Raw genomic sequence first — 27,114 nt, forward strand, 5'->3', positions numbered from 1 at the left:
GGGAGGTGTGATGTGGGACGTTTCTGTAGCAATTGTGAAATAATTTTTTTTTATTTCTGGTCATACTTGCAACCAATAAATAACTTAAAGTAATTTGTGCTAGTTATTCAATCCTTTTTATGAAGAAATGTATCATTACTGAGTGCACAATAATCAGGTACCTAATCATTCTGTAATTATGGTGACTCATAAAATGCAGAAATAGTCATTAAACCACCTTGACTTGCTCTTAATGGAGTCTGCAGCACCTTAGTATGAAATTGTGTAAATTTCATACATTTATCAACAGCCGATCATAATTTGTGACTGAAGGTTCTATCAACTTGCCTTTTCTGTCCTGTCATCTTTCTTCCCATTTTTTTTCAGTCTCGCCCAGGTGGTTTAGGTTAACCTGGTGCGGTATATCCAACCTTGAGTTATGGCGCATTGGGTTATAGCAGCAAGAGCACGGCTGGCGTGTGCAAGTCATTGCTCTGTCAAACTTGTAGCGTCCCCATGTTGGGCTCTGTGGCGGGTAGCTGCCATTGCCGCCGAGGCAACTACATCCAACATGCATAGAGCATCATTTCCTTTGCTACCCGATTTTACCACTGCAAAGCGCGTATGCACCGAAGGCTCCCTGAGCTTCTTTGTTCAACACAAGGAATCACTACCACGATACCACATTATTCAGTGATAAACCTGAAAAACCAGCATCTACATCCCTAACGGGCACCATTGGACCAGGCTATAAAACTAGAAAGATGGCAAGCGGGGACCTCCTCCTCGAGGTTTGTGACAAGCTGCAACATGAAAAGCTTGCAAAACTCGCAGCCTTTGCTGTCATCCCAATAACAGTGACCCCACATCGTTCCCTGAACACAGTCTGAGGTGCGATTTCTGATGTGGACTTGTTAGAGCTAACCGAAGCAGAATTATTGGAAGGCTGCCAAGACCAAAATGTCATTGAGGTAAAAAGAATAAAAATCAGGCGACACAACAACGAAATTCCAACAAAACGTCTGATTATTTGGTAACCAACCGAAATTCCAACAAAACGTCTGATTATTTGGTTGGTAACTATCAGAACCATTTGCCTGTAGTGTGCTACCAGAGACCTTCGAGACTAAATTCCTAACCGTCGTCGGTGTTTCAAGTAAAAGAAGTATGGCCACTGCTCGCAAAACTGTCAAGGTCAACTCAACTCTACCCACCCTACGGTAACTTCTGGCGCACCTCACTGCGTGAACGGCGAAGGTGACTGTGATGATTAGGATCGTCACGTTGCAAGGCTTATGACGCCAGGAAGATGGAGGAGACGGTGCGCGATTTTAATATAATATTATATTATATTAATTATATTAGATGCCATATAGACACGAAAGAACATCTCAAACTAGATCGGGCATGTTCAAAAACAAAGAAAGAAACTACGCAGTCTCATGAGGTTGTCGTTTACGTCCTGAGGGTGGTGAGACTCGTAGAGATGAAGCACTCGGGGGTAGAATGATGTCCGACGTGGCCAAATAGAAGCAGCAGCATGAGGCGGGAAAAGGTGGGCGGCCCACAACTCGGTAGACGGCAGCAGGCCAATCTGAGGTCTCGTACAAGGCGACAACCCGAAGCACTCTTTGTCTCGATGACAGATGCCCGGTCAAGCAAACCTCACGCCTATATTTGGGTTCCGTAAGCTCTGTGGCCCTAGTCATGCCGCTGTTCAAACCATTGCTCTGCGCGAGCCCCTTTTCCTTCGCTGCACGAGCCTCGCTTGTCTTCCTTTTCATCCTCTTGTTGAGTCAGCCGCACTGTCATCTGCTCTTGCTATACTCATCTTGTGAGTACTTCATCACAGCGACCACCCGGCATATATATAGAAAAATGAGAAAGAAATAATTACCTTGAAAAATGAGAAATATCTCAAAGAAGCCATAAAAAGGTGCACAGTTTTTCACAGCACAGGATGCGGCGTGTAGGGGAGGAGCACTGCATCGGCCTCTGCCACTTCCCCGGCCCCTGTGTAGCGAGCCTTCGGGCCTCTCCACACGGTGGCAGTAAATGGAACCCATCCAGCAAAAGAGCTCGGCTACTCCTGAGCCATCGGGCTACCAGGCCTCTTTTCATCAGTCGACACCCGAGACACGAACAAGCCGCCTGCAGGGGCAGGCATCCAGCTCCTCCCGGCAGGGATACAATGCCAGCACCACTGGTGCCAAAAGGGCAGTGCAGTTCTCTCGACCACGCCAAAAAACAGCGATGCAGATAATGCACTGGAATGCCAGGGGGCTCATCCGTAATCTAGACGACATAACTGAATTATTATCTTGATATCACCCCAAGGTGTTCTTTGTCCAGGAGACACATATAGATTCCAGACAAGTGAATTTTCTCTGCCAGTATGCAAATTTTCGTAAAGACCATGTAGTCGTTGTTGCCTCGTGCGGTCAGGTGGCTATTTTCAGCAGATATATGGCTTGCCAACATACAGTATAGCGTTTCAGACTGCTCTAGAGGCAGTGTTTGTGCGAACAATTTTCTTCGACAGGTTGGTAGCCATCTGTTCTGTTTGCGTATCCCCTAACTATCAGCTCAGCAAAAGAGAATTCTACAGCCTCATTGACCAGCTTCCAGAACCATAAATGATTACCGGTGATTTTAATGTCCATAACACTCTTTGGGGAGACGCCCGGTGCAACACGAAGGGCCGGCTTATAGAAAACTTTCGTGTATCTTCTGGTGTAAGCCTCTTGAATGAAAAATAAACCCTTATTACAGTCTCCAACATAATTCATATTCTTAAATAGATTTAGCAATTGGCTCTGCGGCCATCTTTCCGTATTCACAGTGGGGCGTAATAAAGAATCCCTTTGGAAGTGACCACTTCCCTGTAATGTTAAACAAGATACAGCAACACATTATGCCCTCCAAATGTTCCTTGATGAAACTAGCCTCGGCTGAGTGGGACCATTTTAAAGAATCGGGTTATTTATCACGAGACTTTATCAGGTGATATAGCATAGACGACGCAGTAGTGTACTTTTATAATAGACGCAGCAGAAAAATACATTCCGCGAACAGTAACTCATGCAAAAGACAAGTACCTTGGTGAAATGATTATAGGCAGGTGCGAAAGAAACAAAATAAACCTTGGGGCTTACTCCGTCGATACCCAAATGCGGAGATCTTATTGAAATCACACACATCAAATCGCAGGGAAGGCAGATGCAAAGGCAATCAAGGAGGGCAAGCTGGGAGACTTTTCTTTCCGGTATTAATACGTACACACAGGAGGTGAAAGCGTTGGACGGGCTGAGAAGGTTGAAGGGGCAGCAAATTCATTTGTTGGCCTTGGTGAATGAAGAAAGAAACAGTCTGAAGGACCAGGCGGAGGCTCTTGATGAGCACATTGAGTGCGTTTCTAGCTCTGTGCACTATTCCTTGTCTTGACAAGCGCGAGGCATCGGAAACGAAGAGCGAGCGTCACGATGGCGTCGTGGCGTCGTATAGTGTTACAATAGAACCTCACTGTTACGTTCCCGGGGGCTCCGTTTTCCCGGCTGTTACGTCGTTTTCGACCAGTCCCGGCACAGCTCCATTAGAACTCAATGCATTGGTAACCCCGCTGTTGCAACGCAACTGTGGGACCGCTCCCGCATCATACGTTGCGAACTGCCACCCCGCGCCGGCCCGAGCGGCCATTTTGACTTTTCATGTCGCTTGGCTTGTCGCTTCATGTCGCTTGGCATAGTTGTCGCCCCCGGCACCTTGGACGGCAGCCGCCCAAGGTGCCGGGGGCGACAACTATGACGTATTTTCGGTTTCCGCCAGCAAAAGTATGGCCCTTGAGATCCGTATTTGCTATATAAAGATGCTGTCCATGACGTGTTGTGGCCCTAAAATTGGTTTTGGCTCATAGATATTCCGTATATAAGGGTACGGCCACGTTAGTGGCAAAAAAAAACGCGCGCGTCATGCAGCGAGCGGCAAGTTGCGCGTCAGCGCCTTGCCGCGAGGCCACCGTGGCACACGCGTCTCGCCGCGCGGCAGCGCAATAAGATCTCCCGCGCTTTCCGAACGGGCGAGCAACACCGCGAGCGCTCGTTGTTTCATGCGAGAGACGACGATTGTCGATTGAAAACCCGGCGCGGACCGGCGGCGATCCGGTTGTGATGGCTCCGTGACGTCACCCTCGTCGCTCTTGATTGGTTCTTCATCTCGCGGCACGCGACATTTGCCGCACCCATTTCGCGCGGCACGCCGCAAGACCCCCGATTCCTGCCGCTTTTGCCGCGCACGGCATGACGCGTTGCCGCGCGTTTCTGCCGCGCGTTTTTGCCGCTAGCGTGGCCGTGCCCTAAAGTCCAAGGGCGATAACGCAGTCGCCGCACGCCGTATGCTGTATGTGCGAGTGAAAACGTGCGAGGGGAGCCGACGACCGCGTCTAAATCTCGCGCGCGCAAGAAAAGCAGGGAGGAAGCGCGCCTTCTTCCGTTGCGCTCGAGGCACCGGCGAGGGGGGAGGGATAGCGGGGCGGCGCGCGGTCGCGCAGGCCGTATCTTGAAAGCGATCTGCGTTGGGGCAGAGTCAAGCAGTGTAGGTGCGTCGGCGGCTCGTAGCTTTCTGCGTGCTGTGTGTTCTCCGCGCTCAGTTTGCGTTGAAGCGATAGACAACAGCACGAAGGTCACTTCGCTCACTTCTCCAGCGGCGCTTCCACACACCGCCGCGTTTGACAGCGCGTGTCCGCGCTCATCGAGTCTGATGTGCCACAGCGTGTACAAGAATTAGTTGACATCCTTACCCCCGGTCTTTTTCCGCATTGTCAAAGGTATGACCTGTCTTTTCACAGACCAAGTTGCTCATTACGGCAAGCTTCCTTGACGCCAGGCGAGCTACATTCATGTACCGCCTGGCGCGAGGCTGTTTGCCGATTAGCTTCCGACCCTTCACAGCCATCCTGGCTCGTGGAGTGTGCCCCTTTTGTCGCGGTCGAGAAGATACTGTTCACGGCGCCGGGTCTTCACGAAGTGCTTGGAAAAGCACGGAAGGAAGTCTGGTTTCATCTCACCCGGGAGCGGCATCACCTAGGCGAGAAGAAGTTTCTCGAAGTGTGGGCTCGCCCAGCTGTGATTTTTAAAGAGTCAGGTGGAAAGCTTTCCATTAAGTTATGATGCATGCTTCTAAGGTCACTCGACTGGACAGCATGCGCCAGTCGATCCACGTATTTCCGTTCGCCTCAGTGGAACACAGAGTTGGAACCGGTGCTGGCGCAACAGAGCGCGCTGCGCCGCGGACAGCTTCTGTTGTCTCCATGGTTGTTTGCCTTGACACCTTTTCCGTCGAGGCAATCCAGGGATCTGATGGGCTTGTGTCCCTGACGACCGACATGGCTGTTTGTGTGAAGCGTGAAATAGCACGGTGTGCGCCGCTCGACAGCGGCCCCCTTGTCCGGGAAGGACCGTTGGCCCAAATCAAAGCCCCCCACCCAGTCAGCCCGGGTAGGGGGGGGGGGGTGCCGGGGTCAATGTACCGAATGATGCTGGTTTGTTGAGTACATGAACGCTCTGGGGCGTGGTACCTACGGGTGCCAAGTCCCCTTCCCATCTGACAACGGCACCAGCGCGTCGGGAACATCAGCTGGAAAATCGCATTCCATCGCGGCGGAGAAGGTGCTTCCGGTTGCTGCTCGCGCAAAAATGACAAAATTTGGGGCGAAATTTCTAGGTGGTCGGAGGGGGAAATTCGTTATATCGAGGGGGTATCCCGCTGCCACTTCGTTACGTAGAGGTCTCAAATACATGTTCTTCTATGGAGTAACGGCGGGGAATCGAAAAACTTCGTTATATCCAGGAATTCCTTATATGGAGGTTCGTTATAAGCAGGTTTAACTGTACTCTCTGGGCAGCTGAGCATCTTCCATCTTCATGGAAAGAAACTATTGTCATCCCTGTGTTGAAGCAGCATAAAGATCCTGCCTCAGTAACAAGCTATATTGCCCTGTAACGCTCACAAGTTGCCTCTGCAAGTTGTTTGAAAAAAATTATCAATCGGCGCCTTCTACATTATCTTGAATCAAACAGATTGCTTGACTCGTACAAATGTGTATTTATAGAAGGCCGGTCAACAACTGACCACCTCGTGCATGTCGAGGATACTATTCGTGATGCTTTTGTCCATTAAGTCTTTATCTGTATTTCTTCACACGGAAGAGTCCAACACCACGTAGCACTATGGAATTCTCAGAGACCTGTCGGGAATGGGTATACTTCTGATGCCGTAATGATTAAGTGCGTGTGTTAATAAATTATGATTGAGCAGATTAAAAGTGTTGGAAAAGTCTACATAAATGCCAAAAACCAGTTGTTTTTGTTTAAACACGTTTATTTATCTTGGGTATCATCAGGGCCATATGGCATTAAAGAGGCGAGTGGTTACAGAGCAGCAAAATAAACAAAGAAGTGCAGTGCGTTCTGGTAATACAATAATTCTTCTGATTATACAATGTTAGCTAATGTTTCACGAAAAAGCTTGTTATTGGTGATGGCTACGGTACTTGAGCGAAGGTGGTTCCATTCCCGAGATGTAATGGGGATGAAAGACTGAAAGAAAGACCTCATATGACACGAATCAATTCCTACCTTACTGCAATGATCAACGCTGTTTGAAATGTACTGAGGCAGTAGTATGAAGTCGTCGTGAAGTGTGGTGTTTTGAAAAATTTTATGAAATAGCGAAAGACGGCCGACTTTGTGGCGGTTAGGTAGTGGAGTAAGTGCTGGGTTAGTTTTAATTGAGGTTATATTCACGGTACGGTTAGAATTAGAAAGAATAAAATGTGCAGTTATATTGTACTAGTTCAAGTGAAGTAATGAGATTAACTTGACTGGGATCCCATATTGCAGATGCATATGCAAGTTTCGAGCATGTTAGCCTTGTAAAGCTGTATTTTTAAAGTAGGCAGTACTTTGGGAAAGTTGCGCCGTAAGTAGCCGAGCATGCGATTAGCATTGTTTGAACATACTCTATACGAATGGCCCAATTTAAGTTGTTTGTAATGTGTACAGCAAGATATTCATGACATCACGTAATCTAAGGTAACATTAAGATGTTAGGTGCTATGAGTAGAATTATATCTGGATATGTGCATTATTTCACATTTGTTAATATTTAATTCCAATAGCCACTTCCCGCTTCAGTCAACTACATTATCCAGATCAGCTTGGATTGTTATAGTATCATCAGTGTTGTTAATTTCCCAGAAGATAACACAATCATCTGTGAACAGATGTATGTTTGAGGATATTGTAACAGTTAGATCAATAATATAGATAAGAAATAATAGTGGTCCTGATTATACCTGACAGTGAAATAATACCTCATTGTACTTTAGTGAGTGGAGAGTTACGACCGTTAGCAATAACGAATTGGAAACGGTTAGTAAGGAAATGCTCTATCCATTTTAGGTTAGGGTTGATATTTAGTAAGCTTTGCTTAAAAAGTAGTAGATTATGACACACTTTATCGAATGCTTTACTAAAATTTGAGAAGACACAGTCGGCACAGGATGAGCGATCCAGGATGCGATGCAGCTGATGAGTGACAGATACTGGTTGTTTCGCAGGAATGTGATTTTCAAAAGCCATGCTGTGCTGTAGTAAATATAAAGCTTGCCAGATTCGTGAAGACTACGTGCTCTAACAATTTACAACTAATTGTGAGGGACACGGATCGATAATTTAGAGGTGTTTCTGGGGCTCCATTTAGAAATTGGAACCGCCTTCCCAATTTTCCATTCCTTTGCAAGCTCACATGAGTTCAGGGATTGTTGGAAAATTTGTCTCTATCATGGCACTAAAGAGGCTAGTAGTGATGTGATTGCTGCTCCAATTGCTACAAACTGCTCCAAAAGGCCAATCCTGCTACATCCTGCTACGTTTTCGATAATGTCCTCCAAAGCTGCTCCAAAAGGTGTTTTTTGCTACTTTAAAAAACACACTAATCTAACAAGCAACATCATTCATCACACGCACAAGTCGTGTGGGCACATGGAGGAAGTAAAACGTGGGTGCAATAGTTGGGCTGCCACGCGCTTGGAATGTAGTGGCTCCGGCCATTGCTGAAATGGTGCTTTGAGAGGTGAGAGCAGACAGCTTTCTTAACACTTTATGGACAAGCGTTCTGCTGGTACAGCAAAGCCTTTTTGCGATGTGACTATCCTGTGGTTTGGTCAAGTGGGTACATGACGGCTGAAAATTTTGTTAAATGGGGGCAACTAGTTGCACGTGCTACTGAGCTTGTTTCTCTTTGTTGCCCTTTTGCTTTTCTGCTGTTTTCGGCTGATGTAGCTTAGCGAGTGAGCATTGTACACTCCTAAAGCTCTTCTGTAGTCGAGTTCCCCAAATTTACATCTCCATGTGCACTTCTACAGTTCCCGCCATTTTAGAGCCAGGCTTCTGCAAACTGGAAAGCTAAAGCAGAGATTAGAGAGGTTTGTGGTCATACTATCATCGTGATGCTGCAGTGGTCGTATTATCGTCATCCCAGCTTCATATAATTTTCGTCACAACATTATCTTCATACAGTTGTCATCCCAATGCCATAATGTCATCGTCATCACACTGCTGTCGTCATTACTTTGTCATCATGCATGGGATTCGCATGTTTTAGGGCCACAACTTTATGTTGAGCTTGTGGCGACGAGCGACCACGTACATCGGTAAATCAGGACTCTCACAGGAGAGGAAAAACCGACACCAGATATCTTAGCATAGGATTTTAATCTCCTTCGGAACGCTAGCCCGTGCCGGAGCATGCTAGCCGCTCGTGCCTCAGGTAGACGCGAGCGTCTACGTAATTCTCATGCAACGTCGATGCTGCAGCCACTACAGAGGGCTCCCCCCCTAGAGAGGAGGAATGTTCTTCAAACGATGAAAAGTCCACGTGACGCGGCGTGTCTTGGCATTGGTCTTGGGTGTCATGGGCGGAGGCGGCGTCGATGGATGCAGCAGGGTTGTGTCGCACATTGATGGGGCAGGTGGCACGGGTGCTTCAATGTAGGCGGGTTTCAGACGTTCCAGGGCAATTGTCTAATCGGCCGTTGACATTCACGACAAAAGTCGTCGGACGACTTTTGTCGTGCATGTCACCTCTGCTACCCACACCTCTGCTCAATGCTCACACCTCTGTTCAATGCTCACACCTCTGCTCACACCTCAATGTCGTGAATGTCACCTCTGCTACCCACATTCTGCTTGAAAATGTGGGTAGCAGAGGTGAGTGCGGGAGAAACGTACGGAGGCCTTTGCTTGTGAACGTGTAGGCACGGGGCATATCTGACCGAAGAAATCTTGCTGTTCAGAAACGTAGTTGGCAGGTGATCGCATAGGTGTTTCGCTCGTGGCGACAAAGAAATCGCATGGAAGGCATAGGTGAGTGCCGTAGAATAGCTCAGCACAGGAGCAACCTAGGTCGCTCTTGAGTTCGGCTCTGATGCCAAGTAAGACGCTAGAGGCAAATGTATAACCCACTTCTCCGGCGATTCACGCGTCATAAGGGAGGCCTTGAGATGCCGGTGAAAACGTTCAAGAATTCCATTGTACTGCGGGTGGTAAGCAGTCGTGCGAAAACGTGTCGTTTCGAGTAGTTTGAATAGCTCGTTGAAGAATGCAGAGTCAAACTGCCGAACGCGATCGGTGACTATTGTGGATGGGCACCCGAACCTTGCAATCTATGTAGACACAAAAGCTGCTGCAACAGTGGGCGCTGAGATGTCGAATATAGGTGTAGCTATGGCCATCGTGTATAGCGGTAGATGCATGTCAGCAGATAGCAGTAACCTTTCGAAGGTGCGAGAGGGCCGACGAGGTCCAGGTGTACGGTGTCAAAACGAGCATCCGGTGGAAGAAAAGACTTGGCAGGCAGAATGGGATAACGCTGGATCTTAGAGCGTTGACACGACAAACAACAGCCAACCAAACCTACATTATTTGAAATCCTGGTGGCCTGAGTAAATAACTGCATGAGAGAGTTAATGATTTTTTTTTTTTTTGTTTAATGAGAGCCATTTCCGTAGATCTTTTTACATGAACCCAAATTGGCTATCTGACGGAACAGAATGCCTAGTAATATAATCTGCTCACTCTGACATTTTTTCTAACCCTTTGGATAAAAACTGAAAGATTGAAATCTGTCGATAATTGGACATGTCTGTCGAAGAGCCTCCCTTGTGCACAGCAACAGCCTTGGCAATTCGTATTTCGTGGGGGAAGGTACTGGTGTTGTATGTTATCCTCTTTTCACAAATTGAGAAGCCTATTTAATTCGGCACATTGAACAGTTGCATTTCCAGTGGATCAATTAGAGAAAACACTATTTAAATATTCGAACAGTGGTATCACAACTACACTAATACAATAATACAGCAATAGCAGCAGCGGCATAGCAGACTTGAATTACAGCATTATGACAGTTGTAGAATAAGGGCCACCAGCGTGCGGCAAAAAAGTGCGATGAGTTGAGCCTTGTAGTAATGTCATCCTGCTCACACCACTGCTGCCATGAAAACACCGTCCTCTGCAGTGTCCCAGTATTTATAGTCAAGGCATCGTTAACGTCACAGTACTGCAGCAAATCGTGTATCAGATGTCCACACAGACAGCGATAGTCTGCACAGAGCATGCGCAAAGATGGCGGTCTTGACCGTTCGTGGCTGATGGCAGTGGTAAACTTGTCTCAAGCAATACGTGCAGCAAAAAAGTGCTACGAGTTGAACCTTGTAATCAGTTGTCGGGCTCGCGCACACAACTGCTGTCATGCCAAGTTTATAAGTCTTTTTTTCTTCTTTTTTTTTTCCTGTCTTGTGGTGTCGTTGCTACGGTGCACCTTCTTTCCAGCGACGAGAGTGCTCCTTTCGTCGGTGTGCTTTCTCTAGGATGGCTCTGCCCTCTGCTGAGTCTTTCATGTGTTGCTCTGTTTTGTCTGGTCGAGTTCGAATAAACGAAAGTGCTCCTTTCCCAGAGCGTGGCCACTTTAAGATGGCTGCTCACACGGGACCTTCAGCTGTTGATTAAGGTTATGGCTATTCTCACTCCGAATATGAGCTAAGCTCGAACTTAAAGCAGAATTGACTTAGTGAAAAAAAGGATGCTGTTACTTGATTGTCATTGCATCAGCTGGCTTTGCGGTACCATAGAGCTGCAGTTTACTGTTTATTTTTCTAAAAATAGTCGTCTTTTGTGTTTGTTGCAGGAGGCGGCACATTCTTGGAACCTGGATGAATCGTGGGCTTCCATGCACAGCTCAAGCAGAAGTTCCCTATACCCACGTGTTCGTAAGTATTTGTCTGTGTGCAAAAAGAAAACAAAAAAAGTTACAACATTGCCTGGTTTACCAAAGTCCATGTGAATAAGGAAACTTTGTTCCGCAAGTCTCTGCTAAGATGTACAGGTTTTTTCAGTCATAGTTTCTTGCAATCCTCTTGAAGAAAAAGTGGGGAATGCTTGTGAAAAAGATGGCTTTGGGTGGGCATTTCGCTTAGAGAGCTGCTGGAATACCTCGTAAGATGTCTGATGAATAGTCACCGTGGTTTCTTTTGTACTAAAACGGAGCTTATAATACTTCTGCTGAATAATGAAAATTTAATGCCAATTGTATGTCGTGACATTCAATACATGCGCCGAAGTGCACCAAAATTAGTGCCTGCGCATTACGTGTGTGGCCGCAGTGGCCCGCAGACGTGCGTAGCGCGCATGACTAAAGCGGCTTCATAAATCGAATGGCGACCAATAATTCGGGCTTGATGGGGACCGCCTGAAAGTATAAATAATTGGGAGCCGGAAATATTCAAATTCGCCAGAAAATAACTGAGTTTATTCCACCAGTGGCTAAAAAAGACATTATTCTCGGTTGACCACTTTTGGGGATACGTTCACTTTAGCGTGGTTTTGCGTCACTAGCGTCAGCGTCGGCATACTTGGTAGTGTGCCAGGAATGCTATCGTCTGTCGACTTGTCCAGTGCTAGTTGCACGAAATATCGTGAAAGTGAAAGTATCCCGAAAAGGAATCGTCCGAAAATAAAGCCGAAGTTTGTCAACGCGGTCCTGCGGGCACGTACACTTGCCTGTGATCTGGTCAGTTCGTATCTCTACCATTGTTATGCTGTCGCCACATATAGACGAAAGTACAATTAATGCATGCACCGAATCTTCAACCTTTGGCAACAGGACCGCGATTTTGTAGCGAAGCCTTTTCCGCTGCCGCTCCTTGCGCTTTGTCAGTGGTATAAGAGCGGCGCTCCGCCTGCATTATATGGTATTAGCCGGCGGAGAACGGTGGATGATAAGGGCGGCATGTAGAATCGAATGAAATGCATGAGTACAAAATCGCCGCACAGGAGTCGACCGCGCTATCATAGCCAAATGACGGCGTTTTTTTTAAACAGTCACTGTCCTCGTCGGCGGAGACATCGAGGCTGTAGTCTGCGCCACTTAAACAACATAAGTCACTGCAACCATGTCGCTAGTTAATACTTCAATGAATAAATGGTGGACGCGCGGAGCCAACCCGAATACACTCCCGAATGGCTTGCCGGAGTTCGCTTGCCCGACGGTTTGCGCGCGGTCAGTGTTGGATTCACTAGGCTTTGCTAGTTTCGGTTTCCAGCAGGTGTCGGCAACATGGCCGACCACCATGCTGTGGCAATGCCAGCGACGTATCAACGCCAAAATATTGCTATTTCCCCTCAACTCGGCCGTCAAATTAGCATGCAGTTGTGCAGGCAGAGTCCGAATTATATAGAATGGCGTACCTTAAGGTGTCCGAAATTTCTTTCATAAAATGTATGGGCCAGTGATGGTGCCTCAAAGTAATCCGAATAATCGAGCTTGTTTGAATTGCTGGTGTTGAAATAATCGGTCGACGCCAGTTGTGAATCGGCCAGTTGCCAAACAGAAGCTTCAGCTTTACGAGGAAAAACAGACTGTTTAAAAGTGCCTGTTGTCGTTTGAAGAAATGACTGAGCGTTACGAGGGGCTCATCTAGGCTGGCCTGGCTCAGAAAAGCATTGAGGACATTGTCTGGCCAGGTGTTCCTGACTGATGCTAGAGCCTTGCTGAAAACAAGCTCTCAATGAAAAAATCATACGATGTAAAAGGCAACATCTGAGCAGCTTCACTAAACTTGAAATAAACTAATTACAGCACACTGTGTGAACAGGTTTGTTGTCCTCATTTAAAGTAAAGGGAAACTCGTGTATTTAGAGGCAGACCAACATTGTTTTACAGCAAGCAAATACTTTCTGGAATAACGCTTGTCAATTTTAAGTGTTTGAAATAGCTTAGGACGTGTCCAGCGTATGGTATTTATTAGCTCCAAAGTACTCCGAAATCTGCATCTGGGTGCTCCAGACTGCTCCAAAATTAAGATTTTGCTGCTCCAAAAATTGCTCCAAATCTCAGTTCGTCAGTGGCAGCACTGTGCATGGCAAAAATGAATGCCTTCATATAAGATAGCACTGCCAGTGTACGTAAAAGACAAAAAAAAAAGTGATGTCTAAAGTCAAAGGGTTCTAAGTATTTTTAAATTGGATATATAATCGCCTTGTCAAACTTTCAGAATTTCAGAAGTTGGTTACCGCTGCAATATGTTCTCAACATAACGACTTGGCCAATACAGCCTCTCCCACTTGTGCGGGAAGATCGTACCCATCAAGCCACCACCCTTTTCGGCTCACTCTCGTGCGCTTCTCCCTCGCCACCACAGCATACATCATGTGCAGCGCGATACGATTTTATCGTACTTGTTCTTGATGTGGAACATTACCCCGAAGAGGGTCTTGCTGCTCCGCTTCAGCGGCCGCTCTCTCGTGCGGTGTGCGATTTGAGAGGTGCGTTTGCAAGCAGCTGCATACAATTTAACCAGTTGACCATCTGCGTCTGTGGCAGTTTCCATGTATCGCCTTGGTATTCCTTCGTGCGGCAGTAAAATTTTGTTATATTGAAATAATGTATGAACACTAGTCCTGTGCAAATATTTGGTCATTTCGAATATTCGATAAAATAGTAGGCTATTCGGTATTCACTTCGTTTGGAATAATATGCGAAAATGTAGAAGTACATTCAACGTCGACTCCCTAGGGACCGTGAAAAGGCCAGAAAAATCGGGCACTCTGAAAAAATGAATGCATGCCTTTTACTGCCCCCAAGGGCATAAATCACCATAGGCACATCCGAAAAGCTGTGAACGCCTGGTAGTGCACTTATTAGACGTGTCGGTGCTCTTACTGTGATAGGAGGGGGCGGGTGCAACCCGTGCACGCGTGAGATGCACGCGTGCATCGCACGCGGTTGATCAGCGGTCGATCCCTTACCAGCAGCCACAGTTGTGCCTAGTCACCACTAGCCCAGCATGTTCTCAGTTCGAACGCCCGTGGCGGGAAGCCAGCGGCGCTTAAACAAACCTGAAGTCTCGCAGGCGAATGCTATTTTCTCTCTCGCGCCCGCTTGTCCTTGCCCCTGCACACAAACGACTGGCAGTCCCTCCAAAGACCGTCTCGTGCCAGACCAGTGCCTCAAAAGTCCATAAGCGATTATGTTCCTAGGCACCTAGGAGCTCCACGATTGCCATGACAACACCTGTTAAGCAGAAGTTGCGTGACCCGCAGTGCCACGCCCCCGCTGTACCTTCTAGCAATTGTAACGTCTCGTCCGGAACACTCCTTACCTGTTTGTGCCTTTAAAGCCTTTCATCTTGCATTTACCGCCACGAATTTTTACAAGTTTATCCGGGTAGTCAGTGTTTTTCTAACAACAAAGAAGTCTCCAGAGGCGAGTCGAGTCACAAACACTGCTCTATGTATAATTGCATGAAACACTTTGTTTACATGTGGGCTCGTTCGGCCGCATATTGTTACAGTGGACTTTAATAATTGCGTAGTCTCCATTCATGATCGCATCGATAGCGGCCGCTGTTTCTTCCGCAGCAGTTGCGGCAAACGGTAGTTTCGTTTTGACTCGACACACGCGTTGGCCGCGTGCCTTCAGCACCGCAAAGTCGTTTTCATAGAAACGTCTATAGTGGCCGCGGTTGCCTCCACAGCAGTTGTGGCAAACAGTTGTTTCGTTGTGGCTCGGTACAGAGCTTTTGAGGATCATGAGCACTGGCTACATCGCGATGGATGATCTGTTAGTGATAGCTCACTGGCAAAAAAATAATCAACATATGCGCGCTTCAGTGCAAAACATGTTGCAAATGAAGGTGCGCGCTGCAGCTGTGCTGCAAAGGAAGTCGCAAGGCCTAGATCGCCACTGCAGGAGCCAGTGAGTCACGAGATGATGAGAATTGCAGCTTCCGCACTGCTTTTATGCAAAGTAGCATCAGGATTTGCTCATTCATTCACTAAATAAAAGTGTGTTGACGAAGTAAGCATTTGCTTATTGTTTTCTGGATACTCTCGATAATTTGACATTTAGCTATTTCGGACATTTTTTTCGATTTCGTGAAATCCGAATTTATGAGGTTTTACAGGCATTGGGTTGTATTAGAAGATAAATAGGTGTCGGGCCGAAATATATGCGGTCCTGCGCTGTAATTGGTTACGTTTCAAGTGATCTGGGCTGTATAACATATTACATAGGATTACTTGAATGTGCAGTGTTGTATCTCTTTATATCCTAACAAAATGTTCTGCTGCCCCTTAACTACCCTCAGGAAACGTGTAATGTTTGCTTACTAGTGCACATTCATTAAAGTGAAGCTCAATGGGTTCAGAAATGTTCAGAAATGCAAAAAGTACATATGCCTTGTACATCGTGTGATGCCTCTTTTTTTTATTTTTTGGTGACAGGCCTAAGTGACATTATGCCTGTGCATGATGATTCATTGCCAGGCCCCGAGACGGAGACCCAGGCAGCAGGTCAGTGCTTGCAGCTGGGGCCGCTTCTTATGATGATGATGTAATATTGACACATGTACATTGTTTATCTTTTCCCCTGTTTCCCAGTGACCTTTTTTTGCTGTTCAACCACTGTTACAATATTGTCACTTGATGCAAGACACGCAGCTACATGTATCGGAAATGTCATTAACCTTGTTGCCAATTCTATACCGGAATAGTCTCGTATAACTAGGTTGAGTGCTCCAAACAAGACAGAAGTTCACAGGAAGATGAAGCCTTGAAGTGTGATGAGTGGTCATATCCAGCTTTTCTGGACATGTACCAACTAGCGCTCCAAGCGGCCACAGCGTGAAGCTTATGCGTTTTCGATGTAACGAGCGGGTTTTTTGCGAATAATTAAAAATGCAGGTCGATGATTGAAAACGGCAGGTGACAGACATTTTGTAGAAAACAATCCACATGAGACAAATGCAGTGAATATGCTGTGAAAAGTTAGAATTTTGTTCTCAGAGCACTTAAAGATTCATCAATGTTGTCCTGCGGCACCAACTGCGTATCTTGCGACCGGGCACAAGGGGAACTGGTGGCTTGATCTCACACGTGAGAGGAGGAAAGCGGGAAGGCAGCACGGGAGGGAGGGGTTGTAAAAGTGTATTGTACTTTGCGTGGCTGCGGGCGGTTGTGCGCACCGTATCTTGAAAGCGATCTGCACATGGCTCTTACCTTTGTATGTACTATGCTTTCCCCGCTCAGAAAGTGTTCAAGTTTAAACTACAGTATAGACCACTTATAACGTAACCGCTTATAGTGCAGGACCGGATATAGTGCGGTATTTTCAGACTCCCGTTAATTTTCCCATAGCACTCCATGTATACACGTATCGCTTATAGTGCAGTTGCGGGAAATTAAATACCGGTTACAGTGCGGCTGCCTGGGAGTACGGAAGTCAGCGGAGACGGCGAACGCTTCCCTCAAACGGGCACCCCCAAGGAGTGCTCGAGGAAGAAAGAGAGATGAAGTGGAGAAGGGCAAGTTGTGCGAACGAAGAGCCAGGGAGGCTGAAACCAGAATCTTGAGTGCGAGTCGTGAAATATCACGGCGCACATAGCGAGCGAGCGCCACGAAACTACCAACGCTGGCCAATTCTCACTTCACGATAACGGCAGTAAATGAAACTTCAGGGAGTGAACGGCGCTGGCACATCACGGCGAAGGGCGCACGCGGTTACCGTGGAATGTGAGGGAGGAGGGCGGCAGGGAAGAGGATTACGCCTCGGCAACTCCGCCACTTCGGTGGCTCCTCTCGCCCTCCCTCGTAGCTCGCTCACTTTCGACTGTCACCGTGCGCGCCCGCCGCCGTGCAGACGCGGCCGCTCCAGCTGGCCCAGCGCCAGCTCCCCGAAGTTTTGTTTTCTGCCGTTATCGGCAAGCGGGCATTTGCCAGCAAGGGCAGTTTCGTTGGCCGACCTGGGACAGCGCCGCGGCTTCCCTCTGCGCTGTAGCCGCAGTGTGCAAGGTCAACACGTGACTAAAAAGTAGAGGAAGCATAAAGGAGAAAGAAGGGCTCACTGACATTTTATACACGTGGCTACAGTAGCGTGGCTGAGACGGCACGTACACGCATGTTCCGGCGCAATGCAGAATCGTCAACCTTGCCATTTGAGAGAGGGTGAAATTTTCGCTGCATTCTTTTCTTTTTTTTCTTTCATTCGCACACGACATTGAGGGGGGTCTCCGAAGCTTTTACTCTATGGCGGTGCCGTAGCAATGCCGGTCGGAGGCGCCGCCGCGTGATTTGGTTCGAATTAACGAGATCCGACTGTAAATTCAATGCAAACGTTCTAGCCGCATTCCTTGACTGTCGCACACACATGGCAGCTCGGTGCACATGTTTTGCATATGTGCGGGCCTTGAAAATTGTTGCCTTGGTTATAGTGCGGATATTCGCGACTCCGGCGACTTACGTTATAAGCGGTCTACACTGTACTATCCTTACTCCGTATAGCTCCACTAATTTGCTATCGCAATTTATGCTTCGCCTTTCTGGCGGAACTGCGACTTTTTTTAGTTTAGATGGTAGAAAGACTCAAGATTTGGTTTTGGTTTTTTCAGTGGTGCTCTTCAAATAACCATATTATTTATCCTTACTTCCTAAAACGTAGCTCTGTGTAGCTAATTTCTTAAGTCATTGCTCTTATAATGAGATTTTATTCTTTAACAACATAACTACAAGCATGCGCATGTCTTTGTGTTACGTTAAAAAAAAAAACTTCCGTGCCTTGTAGCACAGACATGCCCAGGAATTCTGAACACTGCCCCTTCACCATTCTGTGAAACTTCAAGGCAATGCACAAGCGTAACTGCATGGGCAAAACTTTTAGACAATTTTATTTCAGAATATCAGCCGCATGTCAACAAGCTTGGAAGAAGTGCCAAATTTGAAGCGTAAAGCGACTTATTACAGCTGGAGTTTGAACGGTAATTGCACAGCGAGTGTCATTCAATCTGTTTGCATGTGCAGGTTTTTGAGATCCGGCAGGGAGGAAGAGGGAGTGTGTATGCGTGTACATGCGCGTTTGTGTCTCCACATTTGAATCTGCGTGCACATGAGTGCATGTATGCGTGCATTTACGTGTGCGTGCATGCGTAGATTTTAAGCCGAAAGCCTCATATGCCCCATGAAGTGGAAAATCCGGCAAGCGTCCGGTGTTAACATCCGATGTCAAGAAAACCCACGTGACCAAGTGATGACGTCACGTTCCTGGCGTCGGACGGACGCCGTGGCCCACACCCAAAAAACTGACTTTGGCTAATTCAAAAATGAGTTGACCCACATTCAAAACTGACCTGGCCCACTCCCAATATTGACATGGCCCACCCCCAAAATGTAGGTGGCCCACATCCAAAAAATTGACTTTGCCCAGTTCGAACATTATGTTGACCCACGTTCAAAACTGACCAGGCCCACTCCCAAAATTGACTTGGCCCAATTCGATCACATGACCTAAGATCACATAGTCCCGCGACCAACTAAGAACTTTAAGTTGCAAGGTCACATGACCAAGTGATGATGTCATGCGACAATGTCATGTGACATTCAAGTTACCTTCACTAAAAGTGGATTTTCTTAGAATAAGCTTTCATAATGTAATTGGCATGCCCTCATTGCCATTTGCACGTCTTGGCCACAGGTACCAAACATGCGGGGTACCAAACATGCAGGGTACCAAGCATGCAGATTCAAAGCCACTCTTCTACCGGTTATCCATCGGTTATGCAAATGGGCATGGGCAATCCCCCCTCCTGGCCTGGTACTTGACTCTTTTACTTGGGTGCACAGTCCTGGGAAAGGACACTGTACTATGCAAATCCTGTTGAACCCTGTGGGCACACCAAAACCCTGTAAAAGGGGGTCTTGTCTGCTCATCTGGTGGCTCACAGTGCGACTCGGCACTGGATGTGCCAGCATAATCAGCTGCCTGCATTTCTGGCGCTGTGCCAAGCTCACTATCTGTGCACAGTGCCTGGAATGCTCTCTGACACTAGAGTTTTATCGTGTCGGGTATTCGGGTAAACCCAGGTGGGCTGGGCATTTTACGGGAGAGGCGGAGGCATAAACGTGAGCGGCCTGCATGGTGCAGTCACCTGGTGGCGCAGAGCTCAGTCAGTTAAACGCAACTAATATTGCAGTAACCATGTATATTTCTCTTTGCTCCTGGTGGAAATTTTCGGCAGCAACATGATTATGCCGCTGCTGAAAATTGACACCAGCAGCAAAGTAGAATACACTTGGTTACTGCAATAGTTGCTCTGTGTTTGACTGACTGAGCTCTGAGCCACCAGGTGGCTGCACCATGCAGGCCACTCACGTTTACACCTCTGCCCCTCATGTAAAATGTCCAGTCCACATGCGTTTACCAGAATATCGGACAAGCTAAATCTCTCTACTACTTCGAAAAATTCGATGCAGAGTCTAGCAAAAGTGATAGTAGTATCTCTAAAAGTGATCACTCGAGAGTACCGTTCCTGTACATTTGCATCTGTGGCCAGTGAAGCGCAGATGGCGATGATGATGCAGCGCTTTCATTATGAAAGCACATTGAAAGAATTGCTGTGAGGGTAAATTGTGCACGTCTCATTTTTTCTGATCGCGACCATGGGGACATATTTTTATCCTCTAAATCATGCACTTGCTACATTCAGATGCATGGTACATTCAGGTGCGCTTTTATTTTCTTAAGCTCGTGTAAACTGGGTGCGTTAGAACCGAACAAATATGGTATACTCAACTTCTAATTTATTCTGTCATATCGTCGCTAAACACTACAGGACTCGGATTATATTTCGTTCATCATTCAAGATTGAAGCTAGTAAACTAATGTATCACCAATTCTTGCCAACGTCATGAATAAAATGTTTAAAATGGTATGTTTCCAAATTTGCTAAAAAAACATAAAGGTAACTTCTGTTTTCAAGAAAAGCGGCCTCGAATGTATTAATAATTACTGTCCCATTTGTGTTCTGTTCTTTAGTAAGAAAATCAAAAAATTTCCGTACAGATGCCTAATGCTCTATCCACAATTATTTTGTTTTCGACCAGAGCTGTCAACTGATCTAGCACCGATTATCTTTACTGACAAAACTAAACTAAGTGTAAATGCTGGTTCACCATTTGGTGTAGTTTTCGTGTACCTTACTAAAGCCTTTAACACTATACACTATTAATCATTCCATTTTTTTTCATAAGCTCAAATCTTACGGAGTTACTGGTTCAGCTTTGAGCCCAATTCGATATTATTTACAAAACGAGTCGCAACTGGTCGAAATATATTGATGGTAGCACTTCCAGTATCAAGACTACTAACCAAAGAGTACCTCAAGGATCTGTTTAGGCACCTTGCTTTTTCTTATATTGGGTGTTTTCCTTTAGCTGCATCAAAACTTTAATTGCCTGTAGCAGATAGCGCTAACCCTTCAGCTAAATTGCTTGATGAGGTTGCAATTACTTCTACAAGAAATCAAAATGTGTTGTGAACTAGAAGAATGGGAACCGAGGGGCCCGATTTTTATTATCATATCATCAGAAGCCAACAAACAATGACACCAAGGACAACATAGGGGAAATTACTTGTACTTATTAATTGAATTAAAGAAATGATAAATTAATGGAAAATGAAAACGAATGAAAAAACAACCTCCGCAGGTGGGGAACGCACCCACGTCTTCACATTACCCGTGCGATGCTCTCACCATTGAGCTACCGGAGCAGTTTTCCCATCCACTTTCTGGGGTACAGTAGAACCCCGCTGTTACGTTCCCGGGTGCTGCGATTTCCCGGCTGTTACGTCGTTTTCGGCCGGTCCCGGCACAGCTCCCATAGAACCCAATGCATTGGTAACCCCGCTGTTACGTCGCAACTGTGGGACCGTTCCTGCATCATACGTTGCGAACTGCCACATCACGCCGGCCCAAGCAGCCATTTTGACTTTTCATGTCGCTTGGCTTGGTTGCTTGACGATGGCATTGGCCGCCCAAAGTGCTCGGGGCGACATTTATTACGTATTTTCGGTTTCCGCCAGCAAAAGTATGGCCTTTGATATCCGCTTTTGCTATCTAAAGATGATGTCTATGACGCGTTGCGACCCTAAAATTGGTTTTGGGTCATAGATGTTTCATATAAAGTCCAAGGGCGATAACGCCGTCGCCGCACGCCATATGCTGTATGTGCGAGTGAAAGCTTGCGAGGGAAGCCGCGTGGCCGTATGCTGAATGTGCGAGTGAAAGCGTGTGAGGGTACCCGACAACCACGTCTCGCGCGCGAAAGAAAAGCAGGGAGGAATCGCGCCTCCTTCCGTTGCGCTCGAGGCACCAGCGAGGGAGGGAGGGGGATAGCGGGCAGCGTTGTGCTCTGGCATCATACTGCGTGGCAGTGCGCGGTCCCGCGGGCCGTATCTTGAAAGCAATCTGCGTGGGGGCAGATTCTACGCGGTGTAGGTGCGTCTGCGGCTCGTGGCTTTGTGCGTGCTGCGTGTTCTCGGCGCTCAGTTTGGGTTGAAGCGATAGACAACAGCACGAAGTTCACTTCGCTCGCTTCTGCAGCGGCGCTTAACTGCGCGTGTCCGCGCTCATCAAGTGTGATGTGTTCATGTTTGCCTGTGGGCGCTGCCACCATTTTTGTTAATTAGTTAATAACCGAATGTTTACAAGTTTATACAGACTATAAAACTACTATTCTTACTTTGTATAGCTCATCGCAATCGATACTTCGGCTGTCGGGCGAAACTACTTTTTGTCGCACGTAAGAATTAAAATAATATTGTGTGCAGTTCAACACTACTCCCATTTCTCAATTTTTCCTGTTTCCTGGCTCTTGCGTTTCCCGGCTCTTACGTTTTTTTTTACGGTCCCGTGACAAACGTAACAGCGGGGTTCTACTGTATTTATGTTTTACAACTAGAACTAACATTGGGAGTGATAGCCAGCGCCACCACTCACAAACCCGGGGAAACAAACCGGGGTGTTGTGTAATTCATACCTGCCAACTCTCCTGAATTGTCCGGAGCTTCCCTAATTTTGATCACATCTCCTCATTGTACGGACGCGACCTCAAATCTCCCGGAAAGAGTCGCCCGCCACAGCGTTTGGTCTTTTTTTACACCCTATCGCTATAATCTTATTACGCTCTATAATATAACCAGGTGGGAAACCAGCGCAGGAGCAGTTAGTCACCAGTATGCACTTTTAATCGAAGTAGCGGTCGCCGGTACCACCATGAATAAGAGCAACCGACGGGTACTGCCATATTGGATTTTCCGGATAGGCTCCTCTCAGGCTGGTTTGCGCATATTTAGCTTCAGTTGGCTTTGTCAAATCGTCGAGTGAAGTGCGCAACGTCGAACTACTCTTTGTGTTTCCCTGAATTTAGTTGAAACTATTGATGGCGCATTCAAAAGCCAAGAAGTATTTCTGAGATCATACACGACTTAGTTTTCATGCTTTGTCACTTCGCAGAAAGGTGACAAGTATGAATCCTGTACAACGTGCGCATGTGATGTGACTGGTTTCACAAGCGGGAACATTTTTGGGGGGATGGGAGGGGGGATAAAATTTTTTTTTCACCCCCTCCCCAGCGCGGCAGTCTCCCGTATTTTGATGTTGCTAGGTTGGCAGCTATGGCAATTGAACAATTTACCTAACTGCACTAATTAACTTTTTAATTGAATACTTTATGGCACATATTTCAATCTGAGTTGTACCTAGTGGGTTTGCAAGATATATCGACTTGGAACGAATTTTGAGGATAAAACCAATTTCGACATATGCGCCATCAAACTTGCAGTAAAAATGCACTCTTGTTCCAGTTACTTTTTTTTAAACGATGCACTTTTATGCACTGAAGCACAAAAGTAACTGAAATGCACTAAAACTGAAATGCAATTTCGTTGGTCCCTTTGAAAGTTATATCTAAATTGGTGTAGTTCTGAGAATTCTTCCCAAGTTCTTGCAAACTCACCAGATACAACTCGTATATTTAAGTGTGTTGTAAAGCAATTAAATAGTTAATTAGTGCAATCACGTTAACTATTCAAATAAGCATATTCATTTCTCATAGAATTAGTGGCTGCCACATCGAGTAATTTAGCTCAATGATTAGAATTGTACTATCTGCCATAGGCAACTTTTAAGTTAGGTGTAGCTGAAAAGAAAAACCTGGTTTACAGTTAAAACTCAATATAACGAAGTCGGTAAAATCAGCAATTTGCTTCGTTATATCAAAATATTACCTTTTTATGCAAATAAGTAGTTGCCGATCGATGTTTCTTGCTCATAAAGGGGCCGCAGAACTTTCAGCATTCTCAGGCAATCGAAGAAAGCAAATTTGAATAAGAAAACAATTAATTTTGATGAATTTGGGTGGCGTCTTGACGAATGATACGGTTTCATGCCACGTCGATGACATCTTCACATCGGCGGTATGGATTAAGCAAAGCCAGCCTGCGCTCGCAGCTGAAAGCGTCGCCAGTCCTGGGACGACGCTATCATGGAAAGCACTAGCAGCAGGGAGCGAATGATTCCTCTGCCTCTCGCCGCAGCAGGTCACCGAAACTTGAGATTAAGCAACCTATAATACTAAACATACAGGACAGCACCGCCTATTTTTTTCAATGCCAGCCAGATGCGGCTGATCCAACGGTTCACCACCCTCTCTGATTACCCCTTTCCTACTCTCCCATCGGCTAGCGCTGGCACCTGCTTTACGGTCGTTGGGGAGAGTACCCTCTGGGTGGCACCTCACGACTTAAGTCTGAGGAAGTAATCCTGACAGATGTGTGTGAAGCGCCTACCTACCGCATCTCCTTCAGAACAGCAGCGGTGCGTGCTCAGACGCACACGTGGCGAAAGCAGTTGGATGGATGGGTGAATGAGTGGGTGGGTCTGAACCTCTAAATCGGGCGGTGGCACAGGCCACCTAGCCGTGACTATTAACATATTTTTACGGGGAGGCAAACACAACATGAAAACGTATTTACAGTATATTTACAAGGCGATCAAGCGTCAACCATATGGCCGAGAGCGCGCGCGCCAGATCATCAGCGTCTTCTTCATCGATACTCCTCTAGGTAAATCATACCCTGACATGACCCCCGGCTGCTCAAGCACCGTCACGGTGCTTGCTATGATCCAGGCGAGTGGTAAGGTTTAAGGCGGGATACGTGAACAACGTCAGTAGGTGTTGAAACGGTTGGCAAGGAAGACTCGAGCGGGCCAATCCCATACGTGACGTCTGTTACACGGCGTAAGACACGGTAGGGTCCGGAGTACCGCTAAAGCAATTTTTCTGAGAGTACAACACGCAGAGTCGGAGTCCATAGAAGCACAAGGGCACCAGGAGTATAGATAACGTCGCGATGACGGGAGTCATAGCGGTGCTTCTGGTAGCCTTGCGATGTAGTAAGGCGATGGCGAGCAATTTGGCGTGCCTCATCAGCTCGGGAAATTGCATCACAAGCGTACTCAGTTGGCAAATGGATGGCATCAGGGATGATAGTGTCAAAAGATAACGTTGGGTCGCGGCCAAACAGAAGATAAAAGGGTGAAAAACCAGCAGTATCATGATGGGAGGGTAAGCGAATGTAACGAAGGGCAACGTAACATCCCAGTCTTGATGGTCAGATGAGACATACATAAAAAGCATGTCAGTAAGCGTCCGGTTGAAGCGCTCAGTCAAGCCGTTAGTTTGCGGGTGGTAAACCATCTTAAATTTGTGTTTTGACGCGCAGGAGCAAAGCAGGTCATCGATAACTCTGGAGAGAAAGTAACGGCCACGGTCAGTGAGGAGTTGACTAGGGGCTCCGTGATGTAAGATGACATCGTGTACCAGGAAATCAGCGACGTCCATAGCACAACTGGTAGGGAGAGCGCGTGTAATTGCGTAGCGGGTGGAGTGGTCCGTAGCAACCGCAATCCATTTGTTTACAGAAGTAGAGGTCGGGAAAGAACCGAGGAGGTCAAGACCAACTCGGAAGAAGGGGTCAGATGGGACGTCAAGGGGCTGAAGGAGGCCAGCAGGAGGCTTAGGTGGTCTCTTTCGGCGTTGGCAGGGTTCACAAGCAGCTACGTAGCGACGAACGCAGCGGTAAAGACCGGGCCAAAAGAAGCGATGCCGAACGCGATCGTAGGTCTGGGAAACTCCAAGGTGACCAGTGGTCGGGGCATCATGTAGCTGGCTGAGAACGCTCAAGCGCAGATGAGTAGGAACGACGAGCAACAGTTCGCGTACGTCCGAGTGGACGTTGTAGCGATATAACGTGTCATCTTTAAGCACGAAGAGGCGAAGGGAAGGATCGGGTGCTGCGGCATCCAGCTTCTGAATAAGCTCACTTAATATGGGATCACGGCGCTGTTCATCGCGGATGTGGCTTAAAGCGGAGAGCGAGAGTACACATGCAGGCATGTCATCGGAGGCTTCAGGCGGATCCACGGGAGGCAGATCCACGGGATTGCGGGACAAACAGTCAGCATCCCGGTGCAATCGGCCAGATTTATAAGAAACAGAGTAAGTGTATTCTTGGAGCCGGAGTGCCCAGCGACCAAGACGCCCAGAGGGATCCTTAAGCGACGAAAGCCAGCAAAGTGCGTGGTGATCGGTAGTCGCAGTGAAAGGCTGACCATGTAAATAGGGGTGGAATTTGCCCACCGCCCAAACGAGAGCAAGACACTTCCGTTCTGTGATAGAGTAGTTCTGTTCGGCTAAGGAAAGGAGATGGCTGGCATAGGCGACAACACGGGCATGCCCATTCTGATGCTGGACTAAAACAGCGCCGATTCCGTAGCCGCTGGCATCGGTGCGGAGTTCTGTTGGAGCGGAGCTGTTGAAATGAGCCAGGACAGGTGGTGTAGTGAGCGACGTGATGAGGGTAGAGAAGGCGGCAGCCTGTGCAGCACCCCAAAAAAACGACTCGTTTCTTCAGTAAGTTTGTGAGAGGGCATGCAATTTCCGCGAAATTCTTCACAAAACGATGGAAGAAGCAGCACAGTCCCAGAAAGCTACGAACTTCCTTTGTGCAAGTTGGAATGGGGAGCTGCTGCACAGCTCGAACTTTGTCAGGGTCAGGGCGAACACCGGTTGAGTCGACGAGATGACCGAGCATGATAAGTTGCTGACGTCCGAAGTGGCACTTAAATGAATTAAGTTGCAGGCCGCCTTTGCGAAAAACAGAAAGGATAGAAGAAAGTCGGTTGAGATGCGTTTCAAAGTTCGGTGTAAATACAATGACGTCATCAAGATAACACAGGCAAATGGACCATTTAAAACCGTGTAAGAGGGTGCCCATCATGCGTTCGAAGGTGGCCGGGGCATTGCATAAGCCGAAAGGCATGACTTTAAACTGATATAGGCCGTCAGGGGTAACAAAAGCGGTCTTCTCACGGTCCATGTCATCAACGGCGATCTGCCAGTACCCTGACCGAAGGTCGATTGAAGAAAAATACTTGGCGCCGTGAAGGCAATCTAGGGCATCGTCTATGCGTGAGAGCGGGTACACGTCTTTTTTGGTGATCTTGTTAAGATGCCGGGAGTCCACGCAAAATCGCCAACTGTCATCTTTCTTTTTAACAAGAACCACAGGAGAAGCCCAAGGGCTGCAGGACGGCTCGATTATACCTTTGGCAAGCATCTTGTCGGACCTCCTTTTGAATGATGCGGCACTCAGCTGGAGAGACGCGGTATGGCAGTCAGTGGATCGGAT

The 27,114-nt window shown here is 47.2% G+C and overlaps 1 protein-coding gene across 1 annotated transcript in view; it reads left to right on the plus strand.

Moving 5' to 3' along the window:
* The window catches only part of LOC119442935 (protein NEDD1-like), a 131,318-nt gene that overhangs the window by 85,610 nt on the left and 18,594 nt on the right, over positions 1-27,114 (plus strand). Inside the window, exons 10-11 of the mRNA XM_049661944.1 lie at positions 11,221-11,302; positions 15,816-15,884. Of these exons, the coding sequence (XP_049517901.1) occupies positions 11,221-11,302; positions 15,816-15,884 (151 nt within the window). The remainder of the gene's footprint in view (positions 1-11,220; positions 11,303-15,815; positions 15,885-27,114) is intronic.

Source organism: Dermacentor silvarum, chromosome 1 (genome assembly GCF_013339745.2).
Source record: "Dermacentor silvarum isolate Dsil-2018 chromosome 1, BIME_Dsil_1.4, whole genome shotgun sequence".
Taxonomy (NCBI): Eukaryota; Metazoa; Arthropoda; class Arachnida; order Ixodida; family Ixodidae; genus Dermacentor; species Dermacentor silvarum.